General features: G+C 42.3%; 1 protein-coding gene across 1 annotated transcript in view; it reads left to right on the top strand.

Moving 5' to 3' along the window:
- LOC126101349 (odorant receptor Or2-like) overlaps positions 1 to 14,012 on the top strand; it is a 73,682-nt gene extending 59,670 nt beyond the window's left edge. Inside the window, exons 6-7 of the mRNA XM_049912018.1 lie at positions 41 to 196; positions 13,956 to 14,012. Coding sequence (XP_049767975.1) covers positions 41 to 196; positions 13,956 to 14,012 — 213 coding nt within the window. The remainder of the gene's footprint in view (positions 1 to 40; positions 197 to 13,955) is intronic.
- Positions 14,013 to 24,852: the final 10,840 nt, after the last annotated feature.

Here is a 24,852-nt window from a genome sequence, read left to right as displayed (position 1 = left end):
GTACTCGCTGCGAGGCAGACAGATTGCTCGCTGTTGACAGGCGGAGGCGCTGTCTATGGCGGCCTACAGCTGCCAGTGGGTGGAGTCCAGCCAGTGCTTCAAGCGCTCCCTGGCGATCGTCATATTACGGGCACAGCAGCAACTGGTCATCACCGCAGGGCACCTCTACCCAGTCAACAGAACCACTTTTGTCTCGGCAAGTGTCCACCAAATACTTTCAGATTATTATTGTTTTAAAATTTGTCAATTTGCTTACTCAAAAATTCGCAGAGTAGTTTGTATATGATGCTCTGACGAGAGACTGAGTTGTGAGAAAGTGGTAGATTCACCAAGGTGCTCTAGTTGGATAAATTACACTGTCTCACAAAAAATGTGAAACACCCAGAAGGGAAGGAGAAAACAAAATAAAACTTAATACACTCCTGGAAATGGTAAAAAGAACACATTGACACCGGTGTCAGACCCACCATCCTTGCTCCGGACACTGCGAGAGGGCTGTACAAGCAATGATCACACGCACGGCACAGCGGACACACCAGGAACCGCGGTGTTGGCCGTCGAATGGCGCTAGCTGCGCAGCATTTGTGCACCGCCGCCGTCAGTGTCAGTCAGTTTGCCGTGGCATACGGAGCTCCATCGCAGTCTTTAACACTGGTAGCATGCCGCGACAGCGTGGACGTGAACCGTATGTGCAGTTGACGGACTTTGAGCGAGGGCGTATAGTGGGCATGCGGGAGGCCGGGTGGACGTACCGCCGAATTGCTCAACACGTGGGGCGTGAGGTCTCCACAGTACATCGATGTTGTCGCCAGTGGTCGGCGGAAGGTGCACGTGCCCGTCGACCTGGGACCGGACCGCAGCGACGCACGGATGCACGCCAAGACCGTAGGATCCGACGCAGTGCCGTAGGGGACCGCACCGCCACTTCCCAGCAAATTAGGGACACTGTTGCTCCTGGGGTATCGGCGAGGACCATTCGCAACCGTCTCCATGAAGCTGGGCTACGGTCCCGCACACCGTTAGGCCGTCTTCCGCTCACGCCCCAACATCGTGCAGCTCGCCTCCAGTGGTGTCGCGACAGGCGTGAATGGAGGGACGAATGGAGACGTGTCGTCTTCAGCGATGAGAGTCGCTTCTGCCTTGGTGCCAATGATGGTCGTATGCGTGTTTGGCGCCGTGCAGGTGGGCGCCACAATCAGGACTGCATACGACCGAGGCACACAGGGCCAACACCCGGCATCATGGTGTGGGGAGCGATCTCCTACACTGGCCGTACACCACTGGTGATCGTCGAGGGGACACTGAATAGTGCACGGTACATCCAAACCGTCATCGAACCCATCGTTCTACCATTCCTAGACCGGCAAGGGAACTTGCTGTTCCAACAGGACAATGCACGTCCGCATGTATCCCGTGCCACCCAACGTGCTCTAGAAGGTGTAAGTCAACTACCCTGGCCAGCAAGATCTCCGGATCTGTCCCCCATTGAGCATGTTTGGGACTGGATGAAGCGTCGTCTCACGCGGTCTGCACGTCCAGCACGAACGCTGGTCCAACTGAGGCGCCAGGTGGAAATGGCATGGCAAGCCGTTCCACAGGACTACATCCAGCATCTCTACGATCGTCTCCATGGGAGAATAGCAGCCTGCATTGCTGCGAAAGGTGGATATACACTGTACTAGTGCCGACATTGTGCATGCTCTGTTGCCTGTGTCTATGTGCCTGTGGTTCTGTCAGTGTGATCATGTGATGTATCTGACCCCAGGAATGTGTCAATAAAGTTTCCCCTTCCTGGGACAATGAATTCACGGTGTTCTTATTTCAATTTCCAGGAGTGTAGGTTGAGAGTAAGTGATGTTTTTTCAGTGATTACAAAATCGTGCCAAATTTACAAAGGATTTGGCAGTATGAGCCACTCTTCTGGTCTGGGTGCATGCACCGACTCTATTGAGACGTGCGTCATGGAGCTGTTGCATGCTCTCCTGATGCAAGTTGGGCCCAACTGCTGCAACTGGTTCTTGATATGATGGCTACTGACAGTGGGATGGCGTTGATTCCTAAATGGTTCCACATGTGCTCTATTGGGAACAAATCTGGGGAACTCGCTGGCCATGGGAGTACCTCTCAGGGACACGTGCTGTATGTGGATGTGCAGTATCCTGCTGAAAAACTGCGCCACGATATTGTCGCGTGGGAGGTTACATATGAGAACTCAGGATATTTGTGTCATACTGCTGTGCCGTCAAATAACCACCAGCTTTGACCTAAAGTCATACCAGTCGATTACCCATACCATGACGCCAGGAATAATACTGCTGTGCCTCTCCAAAACATTGGAAGAACGCGACCTCACCGCATGTTGCTGCCATACCCACCGACGATGGTCATCTAGGGTTGTGGAGCGCAGCGTTTCATTGCTGAACACAATGCGACAACATTCATAAGCGGTCAATGCTTCCTGGTCACGGTACCACGCAAAACATAGCCGTCTATGTTGTTATAACAGTAACTTACTCATGGGACGGCAGTTCCCTAATCTGCCTGTATACGACCAATGGCGCGGAATGATAGAGAATGTTCTAGGGAGACCAATACTCGTTCGCGGATTGTAGGCTCAGATGTGGTTACCGTGTGCTTAGTGCACAGTACGGCGGTTCTCAGACGTGTGCGATCGGAAAACTGACGACGAGTATATCTGCCACTACATTCCCGCGCAATCCAACGTCTGACCACTATCACATCCGGCTGCCACACAAATCTGGGTATTGCACGATTCGACCAGCCCGCCAGATGTAGAGCCACAATGAGTTCCCTTTGAAGCTCAGTCAGGTGCTGATGACGTTGTTTGTCAGAAACCAGCGCCATCTCCAGGTCCTCCGCATTGATCACACACCATCTGACGCTCTTCACTCCCCTTAACACCCTTAAACGCCGAGTAACAACTCTCAACAACACTAATAGACTCTGATGGTTCTTCTACCTATCACACAGGACTGTAATTTTAATCATTTACATGCCTGTCGATTGTGTGTGCGTGCATGAAGATACATTGATGTTCGACCGTCTCTTCTGGGCGTTCCTCTTTTATTGTCAGGCAGTAGGCTACAATTATTGTAAGGACATAACAAACCCTCGAATAGCTTCGTTAACCTTTTGGTGATCACTCGCCTTCAGCCAAGACTGTTTGCTATTGGCTCGCAAACTTTAGTAGGTGTCAGCGATTAATTTTGTGAGGAACGAACAATATCTTTTGTTATAAACAACTTCAATGGTACGCGCAAGACCACGGAACTAGATCAGCACGAGATATTCCGTGAGCCAGAGCTATCCTTGGTGCTATCCGAGAGCGAAGTAGATTCTATTCTGCATGGACATTTAACTGCGAAAAGTGTGTGTTCCCTATACATTACTTCCAATAACAGTTTTGTTTCATTTGCTGTAAGAAAACAACAAAAACTACGAGGCGTGTTTTTTTAAGTAAGTACCGTTTTGAAATTAAAAAACGACCTGCTAAGATATCTCAGTAATTTTATTTTTACATGAAAGCCTGTACCTTAATCTACGCACTGACTCCATTACAGTCTGATTCTTCCTTGTTTACGTTGTGTACTCAGTGTTCAAGAGGCCTCTGATAATCGTGAGTCCCACCGACTGTGAAGTACGGGCTGTTGTAACATTTCTTAGTGCTTAAGGCCTAAAAGCGATCGATATTCATCGTGAGATCTATGTAGTTTACGGAGAAAACATTGTGAGTGATGGAATGGTAAGAAAGTGGGTGAGAGCATTTAAAGATGGCCGCACAAATGTGCATAATGAACAACGGAGTGGGCGTCCTTCGGTCGTTAATGAAAGTATTGTGCAGGAAGTGGACAATAAGGTGAGAGAAAACAGACGCTTTACGATTTCCTCCTTGAGGGATGACTTCCCTAATGTTTCTCGTTGTGTTTTGTATGGCATTGCGACCGAGCACTTGAGTTACCGAAAATTGTGCACACGTTGGGTACCGAAAATGTTGACAGATGTGCACAAAACCAAACGTTTAGACAGTGCATTGACTTTCCTTGAGAGGTACCACAACGACAGTGATGATTTCTTAAGCCAAACTGTTACGGATGACGAAACATGGGTGGCCTACGTCACACCACGATCAAAGCAACAGTCCGTGGAAGTTGAGCAAGGGCATCGTTTTGCTACAAGACAGTGCCCGTCCGCATGTGGTGAATCAGACCAAAGATCTTATTACATATTTTCGATGGGAAACTCTAGATCATCCTCCGTACAACCCAGATCTTGCGCCCAGTCACTACCATCTGTTTCTGCTCTTGAAGAAACACCTGGACGGTCTTCGTCTTCAAGACGATGACGATGTCAAAACAGTGATGACGCAGTGGTTAACAAGTCAGGCGGGAGACTTCTATGAGGAAGGTATTCAAAAACTGGTACAACGTTATGGCAAGTGCCTCAATACTGACGGAAATTATGTAGAAAAGTAGATTAAGGTACAGGCTTTCAATTAAAAAAAATTATTGAAATATCTTAACATGCTTTTTTTAAATTTCAAAACGGTACTTACTTAAAAAAAAACATGCCTCGTACAACTAAAGAAACGTACAGCTCAGACAGCACGTCGTACCAGGGTGCGAAACTTCGAAGTATTCGTACGAGCCGGAAAGTAAGCTGGAATCAACTAGCTGTGCGGTTCAAGATAAACCGAAACCAACAAAGTGTTTCGGCCGCGAAGTACTTCCACGGATCCTGCCTCGGGCATGGATGTGTGTGATGTCCTTAGGTTAGTTAGGTTTAAGTAGTTCTACGTTCTAGGGGACTGATGACCTCAGATGTTAAGTCCTATAGTACAGAGAGCCATTTGAACCATTTTGAACTTCCACGGAAATGAACGCTGTTTCTGTTGTTGGACTGGGCATGTGACAGCAACCGCTCTGGAGGATCGAAGAGCAGTTCAGGCTGAACGTAAAAAACTTGTCTGATCGGTTGGGTGATTTTGGGAGGGAAACAAACAGCGAGGTCATCGGCCCCATCGGATGAGGGAAGGATGGGGAAGGAAATGGGCCTTGCCCTTTCAAAGGAATTATCTCGGAATTTGCCTGAAGCAATATAGAGTAATCACGGAAAATCTAAATCATGATGGCCTGATGCGGGTTTGAACCATCGTCCTCCCGAACGCGAGTCCAGTGTGATGTAAATATTGTATTATTGATGTAAATATTGTATTTGCACTTGACAGTGAGAATAAATCCCCGAAGCGCGTAGTTCTAAGCATAAAAACTACTAACTATTACAGAGTTCTGTTACCCAAATCATAAGGGGTACAATTGCAGGCCTTCCATAAACATAGATTTTGACGAATGAAATTAAGTTCACATAACTGGTTGAAACACATCTAAAAATGTATATAAATTTGAAAGGATAATGTACTGAGAAACAATAAAACGTTCGGTACAGACAATGGTCTTACTCTCATGGTTTTTGTAAAATTGAAAAGACAGCCCTTGTATTGTAAATAAAAAAACTAAAAATGCGCTACCTGTACATCTGCGAGGCTTGCAGGGAATGAGAGAATTTCTCTGCTGTGAAGTAAAAACAAAACAGTTGCCAAAATAAAGGCCGTCTCTTCGAAAGTGCATCTCTTCGCATATCCACGAAAACCAAATCTGCTGCTGTGCGACATTCAATTGCGTGTTGTCCTATCTGTGCAATGTAACATGCTTGGATCGAACTCAGCTTGCTTCCACAATATGGTAAAGCCTATCCAACTCCTCAATGGCGGTTCTCCTGAGATCACACAGTGTACCACGGAGCATGCAAGCTTCGGCAGGTTCCATTCAGGCCAGTCTGTACATCAAGCCATTCCATTCGGTTTGTTCCTCTCTCTCTCTTAGACCCCGGCATTCACAAGGTGGTCGCTGTGTGATCGTGCCTTATCGTCTTGAAAAACAAGCCCATCGGCGAAATTTCAACCGTTGGGCTTTAAGATCCTGACCGAATTACTTTCGACGACGGTAGAGGCGTCCAAACGTCGTTCACGATACCGGTCAAAAACTCAAATTGAACAACCTCCCGCTGAACCAGAGGGGCAACATTCCTGAATCGTTTATTGGTACCTGTCCGACTCCACACACTTCTACGAAGCGTGTTCAATAAGTAATGCAACACAGTTTTCTTTTGCGGGCAATTTCGGTTGAAAAAACGCGGAATTTGTTGTGGGACACTGTGCAATATTGCGACAGTTGGCGGTGCTGCACGTGGCCTTCAAAGTGTCGTCTGTAATGGAGGTGCGTTTGTAGTAGAGTGCTGTAATTGAGCTTCTTTAGGAGGAAAACTGGAGAACCGCATATATTCATAGGAGCTTGCAGAATTTCTACGGAGACCTGTCATTGAACAAAAGCACAGTGAGTCGTTGGACGAGGCGTCTGTCATCATCGCAACAAGTTCGCACAAACCTGTCCGATCTTCAGCGTGCCGGCTGGCCGCACACAGCTGTAACTCCTGCAACGTTGGTCTTCAGCAAGTCGCCATACAAAAAATAAAGTAACATTCCTCCTCTAATTTATTTCGTGACTATCTCGCGTAAAAACAAGAAGTCAGTACTGTACCACTAATTTTTATACTATCTCTTCTTGAACTTACTTGCAGATCCTTGTACATGAAGACTGTTCAGCACCCAACACTAGTCGGCCATCATAGCTCCTCTCCATCTCCTTAGTATCTTGGTGAAAACGTTCACCCTGTTTTGCACTATACTGTCCCAAATTTTCCGGAGAGTGGCCGATATTTGAGTGTAGAAAGTGGACTTTCACACTTATGTTCGACTAGGCTCCTGTAATTAGGATCTTTGTTATTCCCTTGACAGTTCTCAGTAACTGATCGGAAGGCATTTCTGCGTTTCTTTCTGTGTTCATAGTCTTATCAAAATCTTCATCCTTCATAAATTTTCTGAAGGACCAAAAAAAATCCAGCTTTCAATTTGTCTTGTGCGATAAAGCGAAATATCTTGGAAAGGTACATGAAGCGGGGTCGACCGTGTGGTAGAGTTTTTGCAGATTGCTTCATCAAGCCCAGCTTTATGGGTAGTGGTGGAAGCAAGATTTTTTGTTCTACAAGCGTTTCGTGCAGAATATTCTTAGTTACAGGCACCAACTTTCTCCACTCTGGCCAAACTCTCAAAGTCCAATGCCTTTGCCCTGCCCGACTGTCCCATTCCCAAGGAAAGCAAGCATTTTTGTTAACTCATCTTGTTGTCCTATTAGCATTCCGATAGCCGGCCGGAGTGGCCGAGCGGTTAAAGGCGCTACAGTCTGGAACCGCACGACCGCTACGGTCGCAGGTTCGAATCCTGCCTCGGGCATGGATGTGTGTGATGTCCTTAGGTTGGTTAGGTTTAAGTAGTTCTAAGTTCTGGGGGACTTATGACCACAACAGTTGAGTCCCATAGTGCTCAGAGCCATTTTTAGCATTCCGATAACCTTGAATTTACCGCAGATAAGTCATTTGTGTTCCTCGCACTATATACTTGTTAAGAGTATCTTCATGTTCTCATACGTTTCTTTCATTTGAACTGAATGGGGCACGGGAATGAACCCACGCACATCCCCGTTATGCAGTAATACGTCTTTCAGGCTCCTCATTGATGCCAGAAAAATTCTCCAGTGAATAGGATCATGTTCAATTTCTTTCTTCTTCTTTCGTTTCACCCTCTTTGGCGTACGCTGGATCAATCATTTCTTTGTGCGTTGTTCTTTTCTTAGGGCCCAGTATTTCTTCATTCTTTCTGATCTTCCTCTCCTCTCTTCTTCCGAGATGATGGATTTTGGCTTTTGTGTGGATTTGTCTTGGAACCTTATGTTTTCATCTTTAGTAATTAATTTAGCAGTTCGATCAATAAGTTAATTTTCTGAAATATTTAATTCCACTAGGTCTTTCTCAGTTTCTTTAAACCAGTTGGGCTTCGTTTTTCGGTTACGGAAGAAGTCAAAGATTTGTTTAGTTAATCTGTTGGAATTCATTCCGAGAAGATGACCATAAAAATTTATTCTCCTTTTTCGCATAGAATCTGAAAGTTTTTCAATTTTCTTGTAGAGAGTTTCATTTTTGATGTATATAATCATATTGTCTTGAAATTTTGGCCCAATGATTTTTCTTAAAATTTTTCTTTCCTTTACCTCAAGTTTCTCCATTTGGCCTTTGAAATCCATGTTAAGTGTTTCTGCTGCATACAGTACTTCTGGCTTAATCACTGTCTTGTAAGTACATTATCTTGATTTTTTTTTATTGGAGTAAGCCAAGGATTCGTTCTGTGAGAATAAGGGAACTAGTTCCTTCTGTCAATGTTTGTATCATCAGTAATGTGTTCTTGGATCCAGAAGATTCTTAACTGGGGGCTAAGTGGTTCGGCAGATTCCTTAGGCAAATTCAAATCCTGTGCGAGGTAATTAATTTCACTCTAAGAGAACAGGTGTGGAGTAAAGTCGCATTCAGGGTGTTAGACATCACTATAGTCTTAGTTAATTGCATCAGCTTCATTTTCATCATTGTCTCCTGCCACGTTCTCTAAAACAGCTGGAGGAAGAGGAGCAACCAGATGGCTGAATCAGTATGTGGATACACAATTTGTTTCTTATTTTTCCAATTGTACCCCTGAACATTAACTAAACAGAAAACAGTCATTAAAGTGATTTTTAGGCTCGTCCACACCATCACAAATAGCGTGCATGTTTTCTTTCCTATTGTCCACAATCTTAACCTTCCAACACAATAGCGAGAAACAGTCTTTGGTGCCAATCCCTTGTCCTGGTCACCAGGTTTCATTTTAAAATAAGCATGGTAGGCTTTTTTCACAAAAACTGCTATTTCCGCTTAAGCATTGTGTAATTTCTAAAAATATAACGGAAAACATTTGGATTGTTCACCCGCTTGCTTGTGAACATTCGGATTGTTCACACGCCTGAATGTGGACATTGTCGTAACTATAAACGTTAGATGAACTGTTTTCCTAATTATGTGTTAAATACAGGGATAATCACAATACAGCACTGGTAATGCAAGCCTATGTGATAAACAACACTTTCAAGGTCATACAATAGCAACTAGCACCAACTAGTGTAACAGCCTAAAGATATACAGAGCCGCATTGAGAAATTTCTCACCAACAATACGCATAACCTACAGGCACAGCAACATAATTGAAGTCAAACTGCGGCAAAGCTGTACGTGACAGGAAAAACTGAAAACAGATTTGGAATGAGCAAGAAAACTTGACATAGCATCATATATTAATTTTCAGTCATCTGATAATATGCAGATTAGTGATATTCTTGTGTCTGTTGGTGAATCAGTATCCGGATGACTTGGAATGATTCATTTGCTATGACCCAATAGGTTTCTTTTTTGTTGTCGTGTAATATTTTTTAATTTTTTTATTTTCTCAAGGTCAAATAAGTTTCTATAATAATGCGTGACATCACCAACAACTTTAATCTTTGCACAATTCAGTGTACCTCTAACCCATACGGACACATTCTGATTCGTTTACTTTACGGCGATTCCTTGTCCTAAGAACCAACGGCATGGTAGACATATAGTAAGATTTACCACGATCTCTGTTATACACCTCACATATCTGAAATGTGCGATAAGCAACAACTTCTCAGCTGTTAAAGGTCTCCAGCCCTGATACAGTCTCCGCTTTACCACTACGTACTAGAGCCACAGTAACCCAACCATTACCATGTGCACTAGCATCAGCATTACTAAGTGTAAAATCCATTACGCATCCACAAAACACTCAAGAGCCATGGAGAATAACTTGCGCACCTATTCCACTCTTCGTAGTAATAGCTATATTATCAATAGCTTTATAAACTGTAAGGCGCGAACGCCTTCTCCTCCTAAAATTCATTTGCTGTCAGCTACTACGACATATATCTTCGATATGCTAGTGTACTATGTGCGACTTTCTAGGTACTTTGTATTGCCCACTGGGCGTTCTAGCGCGACGCTTACAAAGCCATTAAATTACTTACATTTTTTTTAAATAATTACAAATCTTAAAAGAAAGCAAGGGTAAGATTACAATCTGGTCTTCTACAATGTCATTAAAGTAGCAGTGTGTGCTGTGGTCACATACAAAGTAACGACTGAGCACTCGCTAAATATAGTAAAACATCTTATTATAAAATGAGGAAATACGATTATTAGCAGGGCTTACACAAAGCACACTGTAATGTAATCATATAATTATTTTAAGAAAGAATGTACACGTTACACTAGCTACACATGTTGGTTGGTCCAACTTTCAACGTCTATCCTTTATTGTTCACCGCCTGTCAGTCTAGCGGTACACTGGCTGCAATGATGCACTCAATTGTGTATGACATAAGACATATGTATGTGTTGAATAACTGTGTGTTTAGTTGTTTTAATTTTGACATGCTGATGCATCAGTTTTCTGGTCTGCTAGGTACCTTCCTTCAATTGGCGAGAAAGAGTACTTTATTACTATTTTAATAAATGTGAAATATCGGTCTGTCGAGGTGTGTTGTATTTCTTGTTTTTTCTTTTATACTATAGCTGATACTGTATATTACAATCCCTTTTGTATATAAACACACTGTACAAAATCTTCCCAGATTTGAAGACGGTAACATTACCAAAATCTGTTGTCGAGAATAAAGGTTACTATCAGCGATCTCGAGAAAGAAGTTATCTTCCCTAATGTATTACCACAGGTCGCCTCTTGCGGATCAGAATGAGGATTTCTTCATGTGCATCCAGAACATGTGCAGTATACCTACCTCATGCTGGCTCATCCTTATATACGGGGTATTAGGAATATAAGTGCAGATGCTTTTGTTGATAGCTGAGGGCAGTGTACTGAACAACATTACATCAGTATTTATTTCATTTGCAGACTAATAGCTATGGCTATTAGTAGTAATATGTTTTTAGGTTAGTTAGTACCTCCATGTAGCAAGAGCAAGCCCTTAATATTTCGTTCCCGCCAGGCAGCAGATCAGGTATTGAAGTTCGGGGACACAGACACAAAACCGTTAGTCTAAACTGACAAGCATAGTCCACTTAGTGGTGCAGTTACGACCGTGCAGAAAACAGCAGGTGGTAAATTATGTAACGTGTATGTAAAGCACTCCGTCTTCAGGCCACGAGTGGCCTACCGGGACCATCGGACCGCCATGTCATCCTCGGTGGAGGATGCGGATAGGAGGGGCATGGGGTCAGCACGTCGCTCTCCCGGTCGTTAGAATGTAACGTGTCTGTGGGAAGACTTATTAGAGGCAGAGAAAAAACAACACATTTAAGTGGGTACGTATTAAGGTAACAGGTTAGAATCAAGAACAGCTGCCAACATGAGTAACGTAGAAGTAGATATCCTCGGAGTAGTGAAGCTATTTAAATCACTTAACAAAAGCAAGTCTGTCGGTCCATACACTATACCAATTAGGTTCCTTTCAGAGTATGCTGCTACAATAGAGCCATACTTAACATTGATATATAACTGTTCGCTTGAAAAAAGACCAAAGACTGGAAAGTTGCACAAGTCACACCAATATTAAAGAAATTTAGCAGGGGTAATCCACTAAATTACAGGCCCTTATCATCATTTTAGAATGTACCTGCTGCGTTCGAACATTATGACTTGCCTCGAATAGAACTGTCTATTGACACACAGTCAACACGGATTTAGCAAACATCTTTCTTGTGAAACACAACTAGCTCTTTACTCACATGAAATGTTGAGTGCTATTGACAAGGGACTTCAAATTGATTCCGTATTTCTAGGTTCTCAGAAGGCTTTTGATACTGTAGCGATATTGTGTGCTTATGGAATATCGTCTCAGTTATGTGACTAGATTCGTGATTTACTGTCAGAGGGGTCACAGTTCGTAGTAACTGACGGAAAGTCCTTGCGTAAAACAGATGTGATTTCAGGCGTTGCCCAAGATAGTGTTACAAACCCTTTACTGTTCCTCATCTGCAAAATGATTTAGGAGACAATCTGAGCAGCTGTCTTAGACTGTCTGCAGATGATGCTGCCGTTTAAACGTCGGTTACACGATAAAACAGCCAAATCTAAAGGCCGTAAATTCAACTAAATACCTCTAAATTACAATAATGAACAACTTAAATGGGTATGAAAACATAGAAAATGTTGTGGGGAAGGCTAACCGAAGACTGCGTTTTATTAGCAGGACAGCCGCCCGCTGTGGCCGAGCGGTTCTAGGCGCTTCAGTCCGGAACCACGCTGCTGCTACAGTCGCAGGTACGAATCCTGCCTCGGGCATGGATGTGTGTGATGTCCTTATGTTAGTTAGGTTTAAGTAGTTCTAAGTCTGGGGGACTGATGACCTCAGATGTTAAGTCCCATAGTGCTTAGAGGCAACTGTACCATTTATTCTCAGGACACTTAGAATGGTTCAAATGGCTCTGAGCACTATGGGGCTTAACATCTGAGGTCATCAGTCCCCTAGAACCTAGAACTACTTAAACCTAACTAACCTAAGGGTACCATCACACACATCCATGCCCGAGGCAGGATTCGATGCCGCGACCGTAGCAGTCACGCGGTTTCGGACTGAAGCGCCTAGAACCGCTCGGCCACAGGGGCCGGTGACACGTATAAACCATAACAGATCTACTAAATGGACTGCCTACACTACACTTGCCCGTCCTATTTTAAAATACTGCTGCACGGCGTGGGATCCTTATCAGATAGGATTGGCGGAGGAGGAGGAGGAGGATATTGGTGTTTAACGTCCCGCCGACAACGAGGTCATTAGAGACGGAGCACAAGCTCGGTTAGGGAAGGATGGGAAAGGACGTCGGCCGTGCCCTTTCAAAGGAACCATCCCGGCATTTGCCTGGAGTGATCTAGGGAAAGCACGGAAAACCTAAATCAGGATGGCCAGACGCGGGATTGAACCGTCGTCCTCCCGAATGCGAGTCCAGTGTGCTAACCACTACGCCACCTCGCTCGGTGATTGATTGGCGGAGTGCATCGAGAAAGTTCAAAATAGGGCAGCAAGTTTTGTATTATCGCGAAAGAGGGGAGAGAGTGCCAGTGAAATGATACAGGATTTAAGGTGGACAAAATTGAAACAAAGGCGTTTCGCGTTGCGGCAGAACTTTTTCCACCAAATTTCAATTACCAATTTTCTCCTCCGAATGGGAAAATGTTTTGTTGACGCTGATCTACATAGGGAGAAACGATTAGCATAATAAAATAAGGGAAATCAGAGCTGGCATGGAAAAATATAAGTGTTCGTTTCTTCCGCCCACTGTATGAAATTGGAATAATAGAGAATTATGGTGAAGGTGGTTCGATGAACCCTCTGCCAGGCACTTACATGTGTTTCGCGGAGAATCTATGTAGCTGTAGATCGCAATATCCTCTTACCACCCTGTAAATGAGGCACCAACTGTGAGCGAATGTAATTTCGTGCTCATTACAACTTTGCGTATTTGAATGTTGCTACAAGCTAACTCACCGTTGGGTCGCGCTTTATTTTTCACTGCAGTAATACAAATCCAAGTAATGCACAGATTTCACTTTAAGAATTTTTCTTTTAAGATGAAAAAGAGTAACAGTGCGCAAAAATTTTAAAAAAACTTTAAATGAACGAATATTCAGCGGGATGAAAAATGACGGGTTTTTATGGTTTCTTGGTAATGAAATAAATTTTTATCTTTCACGATGTTGGTGTAAAAAATACCAAATATGTGGGCTACATTAAGCTACATAATGGATGATACATAATGTATCAATAGAGGTGTTCAACTGTAGCCTCTGAAAGATTGACATTTCGTACGGGTATTGTGTGCTCTCAAACTAAATTAAAATTTAATTGAATACTACTTTGTATTTTGAAGGGACGGAACATGACCTAATGTCTTTCTCTCAAATGTTATTCGATTTGTTCCAGCTTGTGAATGCATCTTACTCCTACTACGCGCTACTGGGACAGATCAACAAGCGTTGATAGGTGCTTTCTTCTGTGATACTGTTCCACAACGAAGATGAAGATAAGCTACCAACCTCTGTAAGCAATATGTGCTAAGAATCCACTCATAGCGCTGGTGATTGTGCAAACAATGAACGTATGTGGAAGACAGTATTACTTACACTAGAAAACCAACATTAAAAAAGCCTCTGTAATAAATCATTTGTATATTATTGTGTTAAACTTATATCTGTAAGTTGAATGGGTCTAGAGAGAGAATTGCATCTAATTCTTTAAAAGTATCTGTTCATGCACTGGGTAGAATTTTTGTACAAATACTGTCTCCCTGTAAACTTATTAAGAACAAGAATAAATATTAATTCTGCACGTACTTTTGTTTGTAAAATATGTCATTTTTTCTGATCATTGTCTTCCTGTCAAGAAAACCGAAAGTTCCAGAGAATTTTTCTGTACTTTTGAAATTCCATTTTTAAGTAAAGAACAGCACTTACAGAACGCTATATCGGTTAAAATATGTTAAGTATCCTCTATTTCGTGTTTATGTAGGCAGAACGGTAATAGGTGACAATTTTCAGTTGTTGGTACCGTTGGAGATCCCTGTAATTCAAAACTGATTCCTGGAAATCATACTTGCAGTATGAAGGGACACAGAGATTTCCAGTCATCTTTCGTCTGCATCCATACTGGCTTGTACGTGTTTCTATATTGCCCCAACATGTGCTACGTTTGGATATCTATTTAGCCATCGTCTTCTACCATCTTGTGTGTTCTCCCAGGTTTTCTAGGCGTGATTGATTAATGGTGTACTTCCACATGTTCAGCCAGGTTGTTACTTCCGTTCTACTGAGGTACTGGCGAAGTACAGTTTTGCGGTTGGGGAGGTTGAGGAGATGGTTAGTCATGCTTGGATAGCTCAGTCGGTAGAGTACTTGCCTGCGACAGGCGAAGGTCCCGATTAGCATGAGATTTACTACGAGATAGTGCTATCCTTAGGCTAATCGTAAATTGCACTGCATTAGACTTCATGGGAGCGTTTTGTTGTGAAAAAGATGTTTCCAATCGACTCCACACAATGTGGCCGAATATCAAAAAGATAGTGGTAAGGAAATCTTCAAAAAATTCGACTTGAGTTAATACAAAATAGATATACAGAATCATATCCGGAGAGAAAATTTGGATATATTATTCAAACGAGCCGGAACCTAAGCAGGAATGGCTGGATGTTCCAAGATGAACCGAAGTCAATAAAACTGACTCTTTCGTAAAGTACTTCCAAGAAAATGATCTGTTGCTACTGTGCTTATACGGCGCATGCCGCTGCAGAAGTCATCGATTAAATCAGAAAAAGAAGCCGCAAACGCCGCGTATTTCTCCACTATGGCGGCACCAGCTGTCACACAGCACGTGAAACATTTGGTTATCTTCAAATCAATGTCTCATTGACCGGTGTATCTAATTTAACACGTAACGACTTGTCTTCGTTTAATTACGTCAAACAAAATGTAGGAGGACTGGAAACTTCATCAAGTGTAGGAGTTGATGTCTTCCAAAACCACGTGTTTTTGAGTCAACAACTTCAGAGTGGAAAAAATGTAGCCAAAATTAGTTCTAACGCCTGCAGAAGGGCATAAACATTAGAGGCGAATAGTTTGAGAAAGAATAAAATAATTTGTACAAAAATGTTTTTATTTAGGAAATTAAGTCAGTATTAGTAATAACTTCTGTTTGTAGATAATATGATGTCATTATTAATTCATACCTATTTACAGCAGATTTGAAGTTCTTTTCTAGGTCCAGGAATGCGTGGAAATATACAGATACTCTGACTTTTCTATTATCTTCTTCTTATGAATAAAAATATAAGAGTTAGTATTTACGAAAGCTGTTGGGAAAGTAAGGAACGATAGGTCGTGAAATGGAAACCACAGTGAAAATCAAAACTGTTTTATTTGCAACAATTAGCTAAACCTTCCAGCTACTTCTCTACACTGTCGCCGCTCAGACTTAGACATCTGTAGTAGCGTTGTACCAACTTTTCAATTCCCTAGTTATAGAAGACAATCGCCAGTGCTCGTCGACAATTTTCTTCTCTGAACTGCCGCTCATTATCTGTGTCAAAATATTGTCTTCATTCGAACAGAGATGAACCTCAGTGACAGCCAATTACAGGCTGTGTTGTGGGCGATCAAACACTTCCCATCGAAAACGCTGCAGGAGCATCTTCATTGCCCCTGCAGAGTGCGGCAGAGAATTCTGTAGAACGAAACGCATGACAGTTACGTTATGTGGATTGCATAGCTTCTGGTGAAATCTTTCGCCAGACCCTCATACTTGGCCGGAGACACTAATTTCTAGCCATCTTTACGTTCTCACTGTGAGCTCAGAACTGAAAAGAGCGACATGATGCGATCGATAGGCGTACTGGACACAAGGCCCAATGCATCTGTGCAAAGCTTCATTAGATTTTCACTATATTTTCCATCTCGAGACCGATCTTTCCTTACTTTCCGAATAACACTCGTAGTGCCTCCATATTTACCTGAAGCCGAACTACCCTTTGTTCAACCTATCTCTTCGCTATTTACTTACGTCCAACGATATACTGTTCCAGTTATTAAGAGATGTCAGAATAGTGTTCCAGTAGCTGTCATCTTCATCAACAGTTGACGTTTTTCGGTGTTATGATGATGATGGATTTCTGGCAACCTAGTGCACCAGTTCACTGTGTTTGTACAGGGGATCTAAGAGCCTCCTAAATCCTACAGCTCGCAAATACAAGCAGTCTAAATGCGTTCCACTTGATCGGCTTGTAGGCATTGAGTCACATGAGAAAAATTAATGCAGTAGCATTAGTTAACGCGAATTTTGTCTTTGCACTAGAGAGCTTAGTGCAAAAGAGGTGAACTAGAAACCATTTCAGAAAGCGTGCAGACTTCATCATAAAAACTACACTACTGGCCATTAAAATATTGCTACACCAAGAAGAAATGCAGATGATAAACGGGTATTCATTAGACAAATATATTATACTAGAACTGACATGTGCTTACATTTTGACACAATTTGGGTGCATAGATCCTGAGAAATCAGTACCCAGAACAACCACCTCTGACCGTAATAACGGCCTTGATACGCCTGGGTACTGAATCAAACAGAGCTTGGATGGCGTGTACAGGTACAGCTGCCCATGCAGCTTCAACACGACACCACAGTTCATCAAGAGTATTGACTGGCGAATTGTGACGAGCCAGTTGCTCGGCCACTATTGGCCAGACGTTTTCAGTTGGTGAGAGATCTGGAGAATGTGCAGGCCAGGGCAGCAGTCGAACATTTTCTGTATCCGGAAAGGCCCTTACAGGACCTGCAACATGCGGTCGTGCATTATCCTGCTGAAATGTAGGGTTTCGCAGGGATCCAATGAAGGGTAGAACCACGGGTCGTAACACATCTGAAATGTATCGTCCACTGTTCAAAGTGCCGTCAATGCGAACAAGAGGTGACCGAGACGTGTAACCAATGGCACTCCATACCATCACGCCGGGTGATACGCCAGTATGGCGATGACGAATACACGCTTCCAATGTGCGTTCACAGCGATGTCGATAAACACGGATGCGACCATCATGATGCTGTAAACAGAACCTGGACTCATCCGTAAAAATGACGTTTTCCCATTCGTGCACCGAGGTTCGTCGTTGAGTACACCATCGCAGGCGCTCCTGTCTGTGATGAAGCGTCAAGGGTAACCGCAACCATGGTCTCCGAGCTGATAGTCCATGCTGCTGCAAACGTCGTCGAATTGTTCGTGCAGATGGTTGTTGTCTTGCAAACGTCCCCATCTGTTGACTCAGGGATCGAGACGTGGCTGCACTATCCGTTACAGCCATGCGGAGAAGATGCCTGTCATTTCGACTGCTAGTGATACGAGGCCGTTGGGATCCAGCACGGCGTTCCGCCATACTGGCGTATCACTCGGCGTGATGGTATGGAATGGCATTGGTTACACGTCTCGGTCACCTCTTGTTCGCACTCACGGCACTTTGAACAGTGGACGTTAAATTTCAGATGTGTTACGACCCGTGGCTCTAACCCTCATTCGATCCCTGCGAAACCCTACATTTCAGCAGGATAATGCACGACCGCATGTTGCAGGTTCTGTAAGGGCGTTTCTGGATACAGAAAATGTTCGACTGCTGCCCTGGCCAGCACATTCTCCAGATCTCTCACCAACTGAAAACGTCTGGCCAATGGTGGCCGAGCAACTGGCTCGTCACAATTCGCCAGTCAATACTCTTGATGAACTGTGGTATCGTGTTGAAGCTGCATGGGCAGCTGTACCTGTACACGCCATCCAAGCTCTGTTTGATTCAATGACCAGGCGTATCAGGCCCGTTATTACGGTCAGAGGTGGTTGTTCTGGGTATTGATTTCTCAGGATCTATGCAACCAAATTGCGTGAAAATGTAGGCACATGTCAGTTCTAGTATAATACATTTGTCCAATGAATACCCGTTTATCATCTGCATTTCTTCTTGGTGTAGCAATTTTAATGGCCAGTAGTGTAGTTTTTATGATGAAATCTGCAAGCTTTCTGAACTGGTTTCTAGTTCACCTCTTTTGCACTAAGCGCTCTAGTGCAAAGACAAAATTCGCTTTAACTAATGCTACTGCATTAATTTTTCTCATGTGACTCAATGCCTACAAGCCGATCAAGTGGAACGCATTTAGACTGCTTGTATTTGCGATAAATCAGGGCTTTAAATGTGTAACAGCGCCGGTGACAATGACGAGTATGTATGGAGAACAATTTAAGTTTTTTCGGGACAGGGCGAAATCATGTGTCGACACTCCATACATGACTCCTCTCGAATAACATCAAAGGGTAAACCGAGCATTTCGTTCCCATACAACTAACGGATCACTGCCAACAGTTGTCACATAGTTTGCAAAAACACTGCGAAGAGATCACGAATTTACAGGCCTTCGTGAGTTACTGATTAGTACAGCAAAGATCATTGTTACCACTCGTGCTTGATAGAGTTTTGAAAGTACTGTCGTCGTCTTCTACGTCGATCAGAATGCAATTCCCAGAATTCTCTCTACCATCACACAGCGCTGCCATGTTGTCTAAATCATTGTCTGTATCAGGGACCAGACTTTGGTACAATCTTCCTCAAAATATGAGAGAGATTAAATTTCTTCCAAAGTCCAAAAGACGATCAGTCATCCATCTTGTGTAACAATAACCACCTCTCCTTCATTCTGTGCAGTTCGTATCAGCCGCTTCTCCGGGAACTTACCCTTACCTATTGCCGGCAGTGTTTTCTATCTATATACTGTTATTTCCTAACAGTCACAGTCTCTGTCATTTCAATCTTCTCTTTTTTTGTTCATTCCGCTTCTGTTAATACTAAACATGGATTCAACTGTGCTAAGGCCATCTATATCATTCTCAATGACCTCTGCTGTTACAGTTGTTATTACTTTTTTATTGTTGTTAGTGTCTGTCTGTCAGTTCCTCTTTTTCCTCTGTTGCTGTTTCCTATTTTCCCAATTTTCCATTTTCTCCACGTGTTATCTTTTCCTTTCTTCTGTCCACATTGTTCCCTATTTCCTATTTCTTCAACAGTGAAAGAATTGTAAAGTTAGTATTTAATTCTTAAAAATGTTTCTGTCTGTTACTTCCGATTCTTTGATGTCGTTTCTTTCAATTTCTTTCCTAATTTCTGTAATCCATGCTATTGTCGATTTCTTCTACTAGAAGTACAGGAGTATTTGCTTCCTTATCATGTTCTCATTCATTCGGTAGAGGTGTCGGGAAAAGATTAATCTTCGTTTAAGCATTACTTCTGACGTTTTATCCATTTTTTTAGACTTCATTATTTTTTATTTTCCAGCCATCTACAGTCTGTATTGCACCCATTATTTTTCTAGCAATCCGTCTTTCAAGTAACTCTATTCTGTGCAGCACATAGTTCATTTTTAGGGATTCACATCCATATAAATGTTCTGGTCGTACCACTGTGGTACAGTGTTTTGTTTTTGTTTCCATAGATATGCATTTCTTGTTGTAAATATCCTTTGTCACATCGTATGTCCTCTCCATTTCCTTAATTGTTAGATCTAAAGCAAATTCTTCTAGTTCATTCTGCTGTGTAGGTTCTCCAAGGTACTGAAATTTACTTACTCTGTTTTTACCTATTTGTGTCTATGAATTTTGATGCATTTTTTAGTTGTCATGATTTTTGTCTCTTCAGCTGAAATTTTTAGAACATTTATATTTGCTATGTCTTCCAGAAGGTTTATCTGTACAAACCTGTCCGTCATATTTTCTGAAAGTATTGCAAAATCGCCTACAAAAGCCAGGCAGTGTCAGTTATTATTATTATTATTATTATTGTTATAATTGTTACTATTACTGGGAGGTTTTGTAATATATTTTATATCTGTCGTTTCTGTCGGCTATAAGAGAAGGCCTTAAGACCCTAATCTGGTCAGGTTAAATAAGCAATAAATAAATAAAATTTAAATTTAAATTAATGTTCTGTGTATTCTCTAAATATATTGTGCGCTTACATAATACGACTAAAGCGTACTAAGTGTATAAATGAACTGGCTGTATGTCTAGGTCACCAAATAGTTGGAATTTAACTGCGAAACTGTATGTCAAAAACTTTGCTGCTCTTACTCACCAGTGTTTAAAACAGTTAAAAAAATAGTGTGGCTTCCAGATTAGTGCAAGCCTTTCTATTCGACTCCATTTCAAATCTTGTTTGTCGGTTTAGCTGCTTATTTTATCAAGCAGCTTCTCATCTGCCTTTGCGAGCAGACTGCATTCCAGACCATTCCAGCGGAAGAAAATCTGAGATGATCAGTGGGAACCGAACCCAGGACATTCGCTTTAGTAGCGGGCAATGCTGACCACACATAAGTAGATGTGCTCCGGCAAAATACAGGCAACAAAATTTTTTCTGACATCATTATTCAAAAGACCTTCATCGGAATCGAGCGTCATCGGACAAGTGTGTGTCAGCTAGTTATGTTATAGAGACAAGTACGTGATGCAGATGATGGTGATAGAATTATCTGTGCTCACACCAGCGAGGTCTTTTGTTGCCGTAACATTGTCTGGAGAGACGAATGTGGTTAAAATGACTGAAAGTTTAACTACAAAATAAAATGATAAAATATTTCCTAAAGCTGCTCTTTCGAAATACAGATACATAAACACGCAAGTAAACATACTACAGAAGCTTGTCATATGCCAGTTTTCAAAAAGTGGATAAAAGGAAAGGAAGAAATCTTGAAAAGGTTTCAAAACAATATAACAGATACATGTGACTTTCTAATCACCGGACGAAAAAGGATGCAGCGGCTATTCTACAACGCATTGAAACCTCCAATATAATAGTTTAGGTTGGAGTCTGGGCGATTCACAAAATTTTAAAACTCGCACCACACTCGTCATCCGCTGAAACAGAGGGCAAGTCCCCGCTTAAATTTGCTCCTTCCCTCTCGTCAGTACATAAAATACTCTCTGTTAAAATGTGATGTATCTAAGTACACACTCCACAAATTCCACAGACTGGCGGATCCTCTCACTGGAGCAAGAAGGCACGTAGAGGTGTAGTGGGCCCATTTCATCCCACCTCTGCGACCGGAAGAACGATCGCCACTTCCTGGAAAATGATCACACACTTTTGCAGTCACTCTGACTGCCCTAATTTTGACTTTTTGGCTTAACAGCAAGGATACTGCTTCTACATGTGTTCTTGGTAAGCTCCTCTGGTTACAATGTAAGCCTCTTTATTTGAAATACGACGTCTCTGGTAACCAGCAGAATTCTGTTTCCTTTCTCAGTCTTACCGCTGGGAAGCTGCCTGTAGAGCAGTGTAGGAATCTGAGCAGATGAGAAAATTCTTCGCTTTCTTACGTCGAATCACCACAACAAAGGTAGATCATTCAAAATCCGTGATTGTTAACAGATGATGGTGATCAAAACCACTAATAAATGGAATAAAACTGTGCTGGACTGGGATTCGACCCTGGTACCTTCGTCCAATGTGGAGTGTAAGAGATGCGATGCTGGTGGAAGTAAAGCTGTAAGTGTGGGACGTGTGTTGCACCCAGGTAGCTCAATCAATGGAGCGCTTGCCTGCGTTATCAAAGGTCCCAGGTTCGATCACGCAATGTTAATCTGGCAGGACGTTTCCAATCAGCGCACACTCCGCTGCAGAGAGAAAAATTCATTCTCGACTACAAAGTAATCTGTGATAAATGGCGTCAGATAAAATAACAGGCATCGTCACTCATCACATTGCAGCCTGGCACTTTTCCGATGGCTCGTTTGTGGAACTGCTCCGCTCTCGTGCGATTTCTTAATTATATATTATTTAGTTCTGTCTTCTTCCGAGTATCCTACGTTAAAAAGGCGCTCGATAGCCGCAGTGCGGTAAAGGCTGTCGTTAATAACAACGGGAAGCCATTACGAATGCAGGCGATAAATGATAAATATACCCATCGACCTCTGTTGGCAGAGGCTACGCCGTATCCCGTGGCTCTGTAATTAGTGGGTTACGAATTCATATCTACTTTCGTTGTTTTGAAGGCTTTAATTTCTCGGTGCTTAAGGATTAAGCGAACGCCTGCGAGAATGCAGAAGCTGATCGCGCCGCTGACGCACGAGCGGCCAGCGGTTGCGCAACTGGCGCTCGAGGTCTCGAGTTCTTACCCGGCCCATGGCGGTGAATTATCTCTGCTAGTACAGACAAAATCGTAACATGTAGCAAATACACGTCTTTTTCTATGGCATTTAATTGATGGAGCAGCGCAATTTCGGACTGCTAAAGGTCTATTCGTTTCAAAGAAAGTCGTCAGAAATACGTTTATCCTATCATCAACTGCTAGCAGCGTTTGCGTTCTTGCCACATGTAGCTCTTTCTTTGACCTATGTGGCAACGACTGTGAGCAATTAAATATAGGACCATAAAAATAAAACTGGACAGGATAAAATTATGAGTCTGACTTGCACAACTAACCCCGCTGCCATTTTGACATTGTTTTCTGCACTCTGTCTTTTACTAGAAGAACGTTTGCTGGAGAACAGCCCGAGAGATTCCGAATGCTGGTAAGCTTCATTTAGGCCACCTCGTATATTCACAATCAAAGTGCAAAAAAACTGTTTTTAGCATTGAAATGTTGCTCACAAATATCGACGAAACGGCTGAATGGCAAGATAATATATCACTCCTGAGTGTGACTTCGAACACGAATAATGATTTTGAATCTACTTTCAATGCTAAATGTTTTATGTAGCTGATCGTTGATCAAACGACAGACTGCTCTACGACACTGAAACAAATGTGCATCATATAATACGCCAGAAACATACTGGAATAGAAATACAAAGTACAATTTAGATAAGTCGTATCATCATGAATATAAATGGATAATAATTGGTTCAGTTCATTAACAGCTAGTTCGGTTCGGAATTTTTTGCAAAATTGTTTGCAGTTTCTCAGCGTAACATTCTTTTGAAAATGAAGTATTACATCGACGAACATTCATACCTACATAATTTTCAGTTTTTTATCCTTTGCAGCGTTCCTGAAGTTATAGGGGAAATATATTTTTCCAATATTACGGCGTCACTAACTCAAATTTACCACACGCTCATTAACTCTTCCAATACTGTTGTTAACAGACACAGTCGACAGGTTTTTCAGATTTATTATTCGTGTATTAACTTTATGGACGTGCACAGCTTTACTTACCGAAGTGACACATAGATTAGAAAAGTGTAATTTTCTTTAAATGGATAGGCATTCAAAGCATTCTTATACGAAAGTTCCCCCTATCAAATGGCTCTTATGATCGTAACAAACCATAATTACGTTTTATAGAGCAGATTGCGTTTTCTTAGTGATAAAACTGACATATTTTGTATCGTCGTCTATACGTATAAAACTAAAACGGGCGACATCGACGGTCTTACTACGTGCTTTAGAGGACAACATGCAGGCTCATACACACATTTTTTGTTTTATTTGGCCTTCAGCGTGAAAACTCTATTTAGCCACCAATACTGAAAATTTGGAATTTCCTCAACTTAGAATGAAGATGACTCACTAACATAACTAAACACTTTTTTTTTGCTACTGACACTGGAGTTTCCAATAAAAAAAATTGCCGCTTCTTGTCTAAGGTGCCGTGTTCACATTAAAATTGTTCCCGAAAATAAATCTCGAGAGACATTAAGTACTACGCTATCATTCCTTATTAAGAGACTGATGATATTTGTAGTGAAAGTAAACAGAAGATTCTTAAGATCTGGTAGAAATTGTTCTCTGTGCTTGTAGTGCTTCAGGAAGGCGAAGACTGAACGATTAATGTTCTCCACAACTGAGCTGTTGCAATCACAGAAGTCTGAATTTTTTGGCTGTAGGAAAGCTACCGGATTAAATCTCATCCTTGTGCTTTTAGAGATATACTCATAAACACACGCACACAAGTACTTTCTAACGGTGATAGGGTTATTAACACTGAGCTCCAGTTCGGTTCAGGGAAGAATCTGGGAGGAAATAGGCCACGTAAGAATTACAGTAAGGCACACTTCTCGAATGTGAATTTAGTGTCCGATTCACTGTGTCGCTTCGCTCAATAATTCGTTAAGAATCCACAAATTCTGACATCACGAAATTCTAAGACACATGGCAAAGGGAACAAAGCAAGTTTACTGGGGCAGAGCAAATTAGTGAGAGATGTTTATGAGATTTTTGGAGATGTTGCCCATCTACGGAACTAAATGAATGGCAATGTGTTTTGCACCATATGTGTTTCGTTTCCTTCTATTTACGAA

Source organism: Schistocerca cancellata, chromosome 9 (genome assembly GCF_023864275.1).
Source record: "Schistocerca cancellata isolate TAMUIC-IGC-003103 chromosome 9, iqSchCanc2.1, whole genome shotgun sequence".
Lineage (NCBI taxonomy): Eukaryota > Metazoa > Arthropoda > Insecta > Orthoptera > Acrididae > Schistocerca > Schistocerca cancellata.
This window is presented reverse-complemented; position numbering and strand designations above follow the sequence as displayed.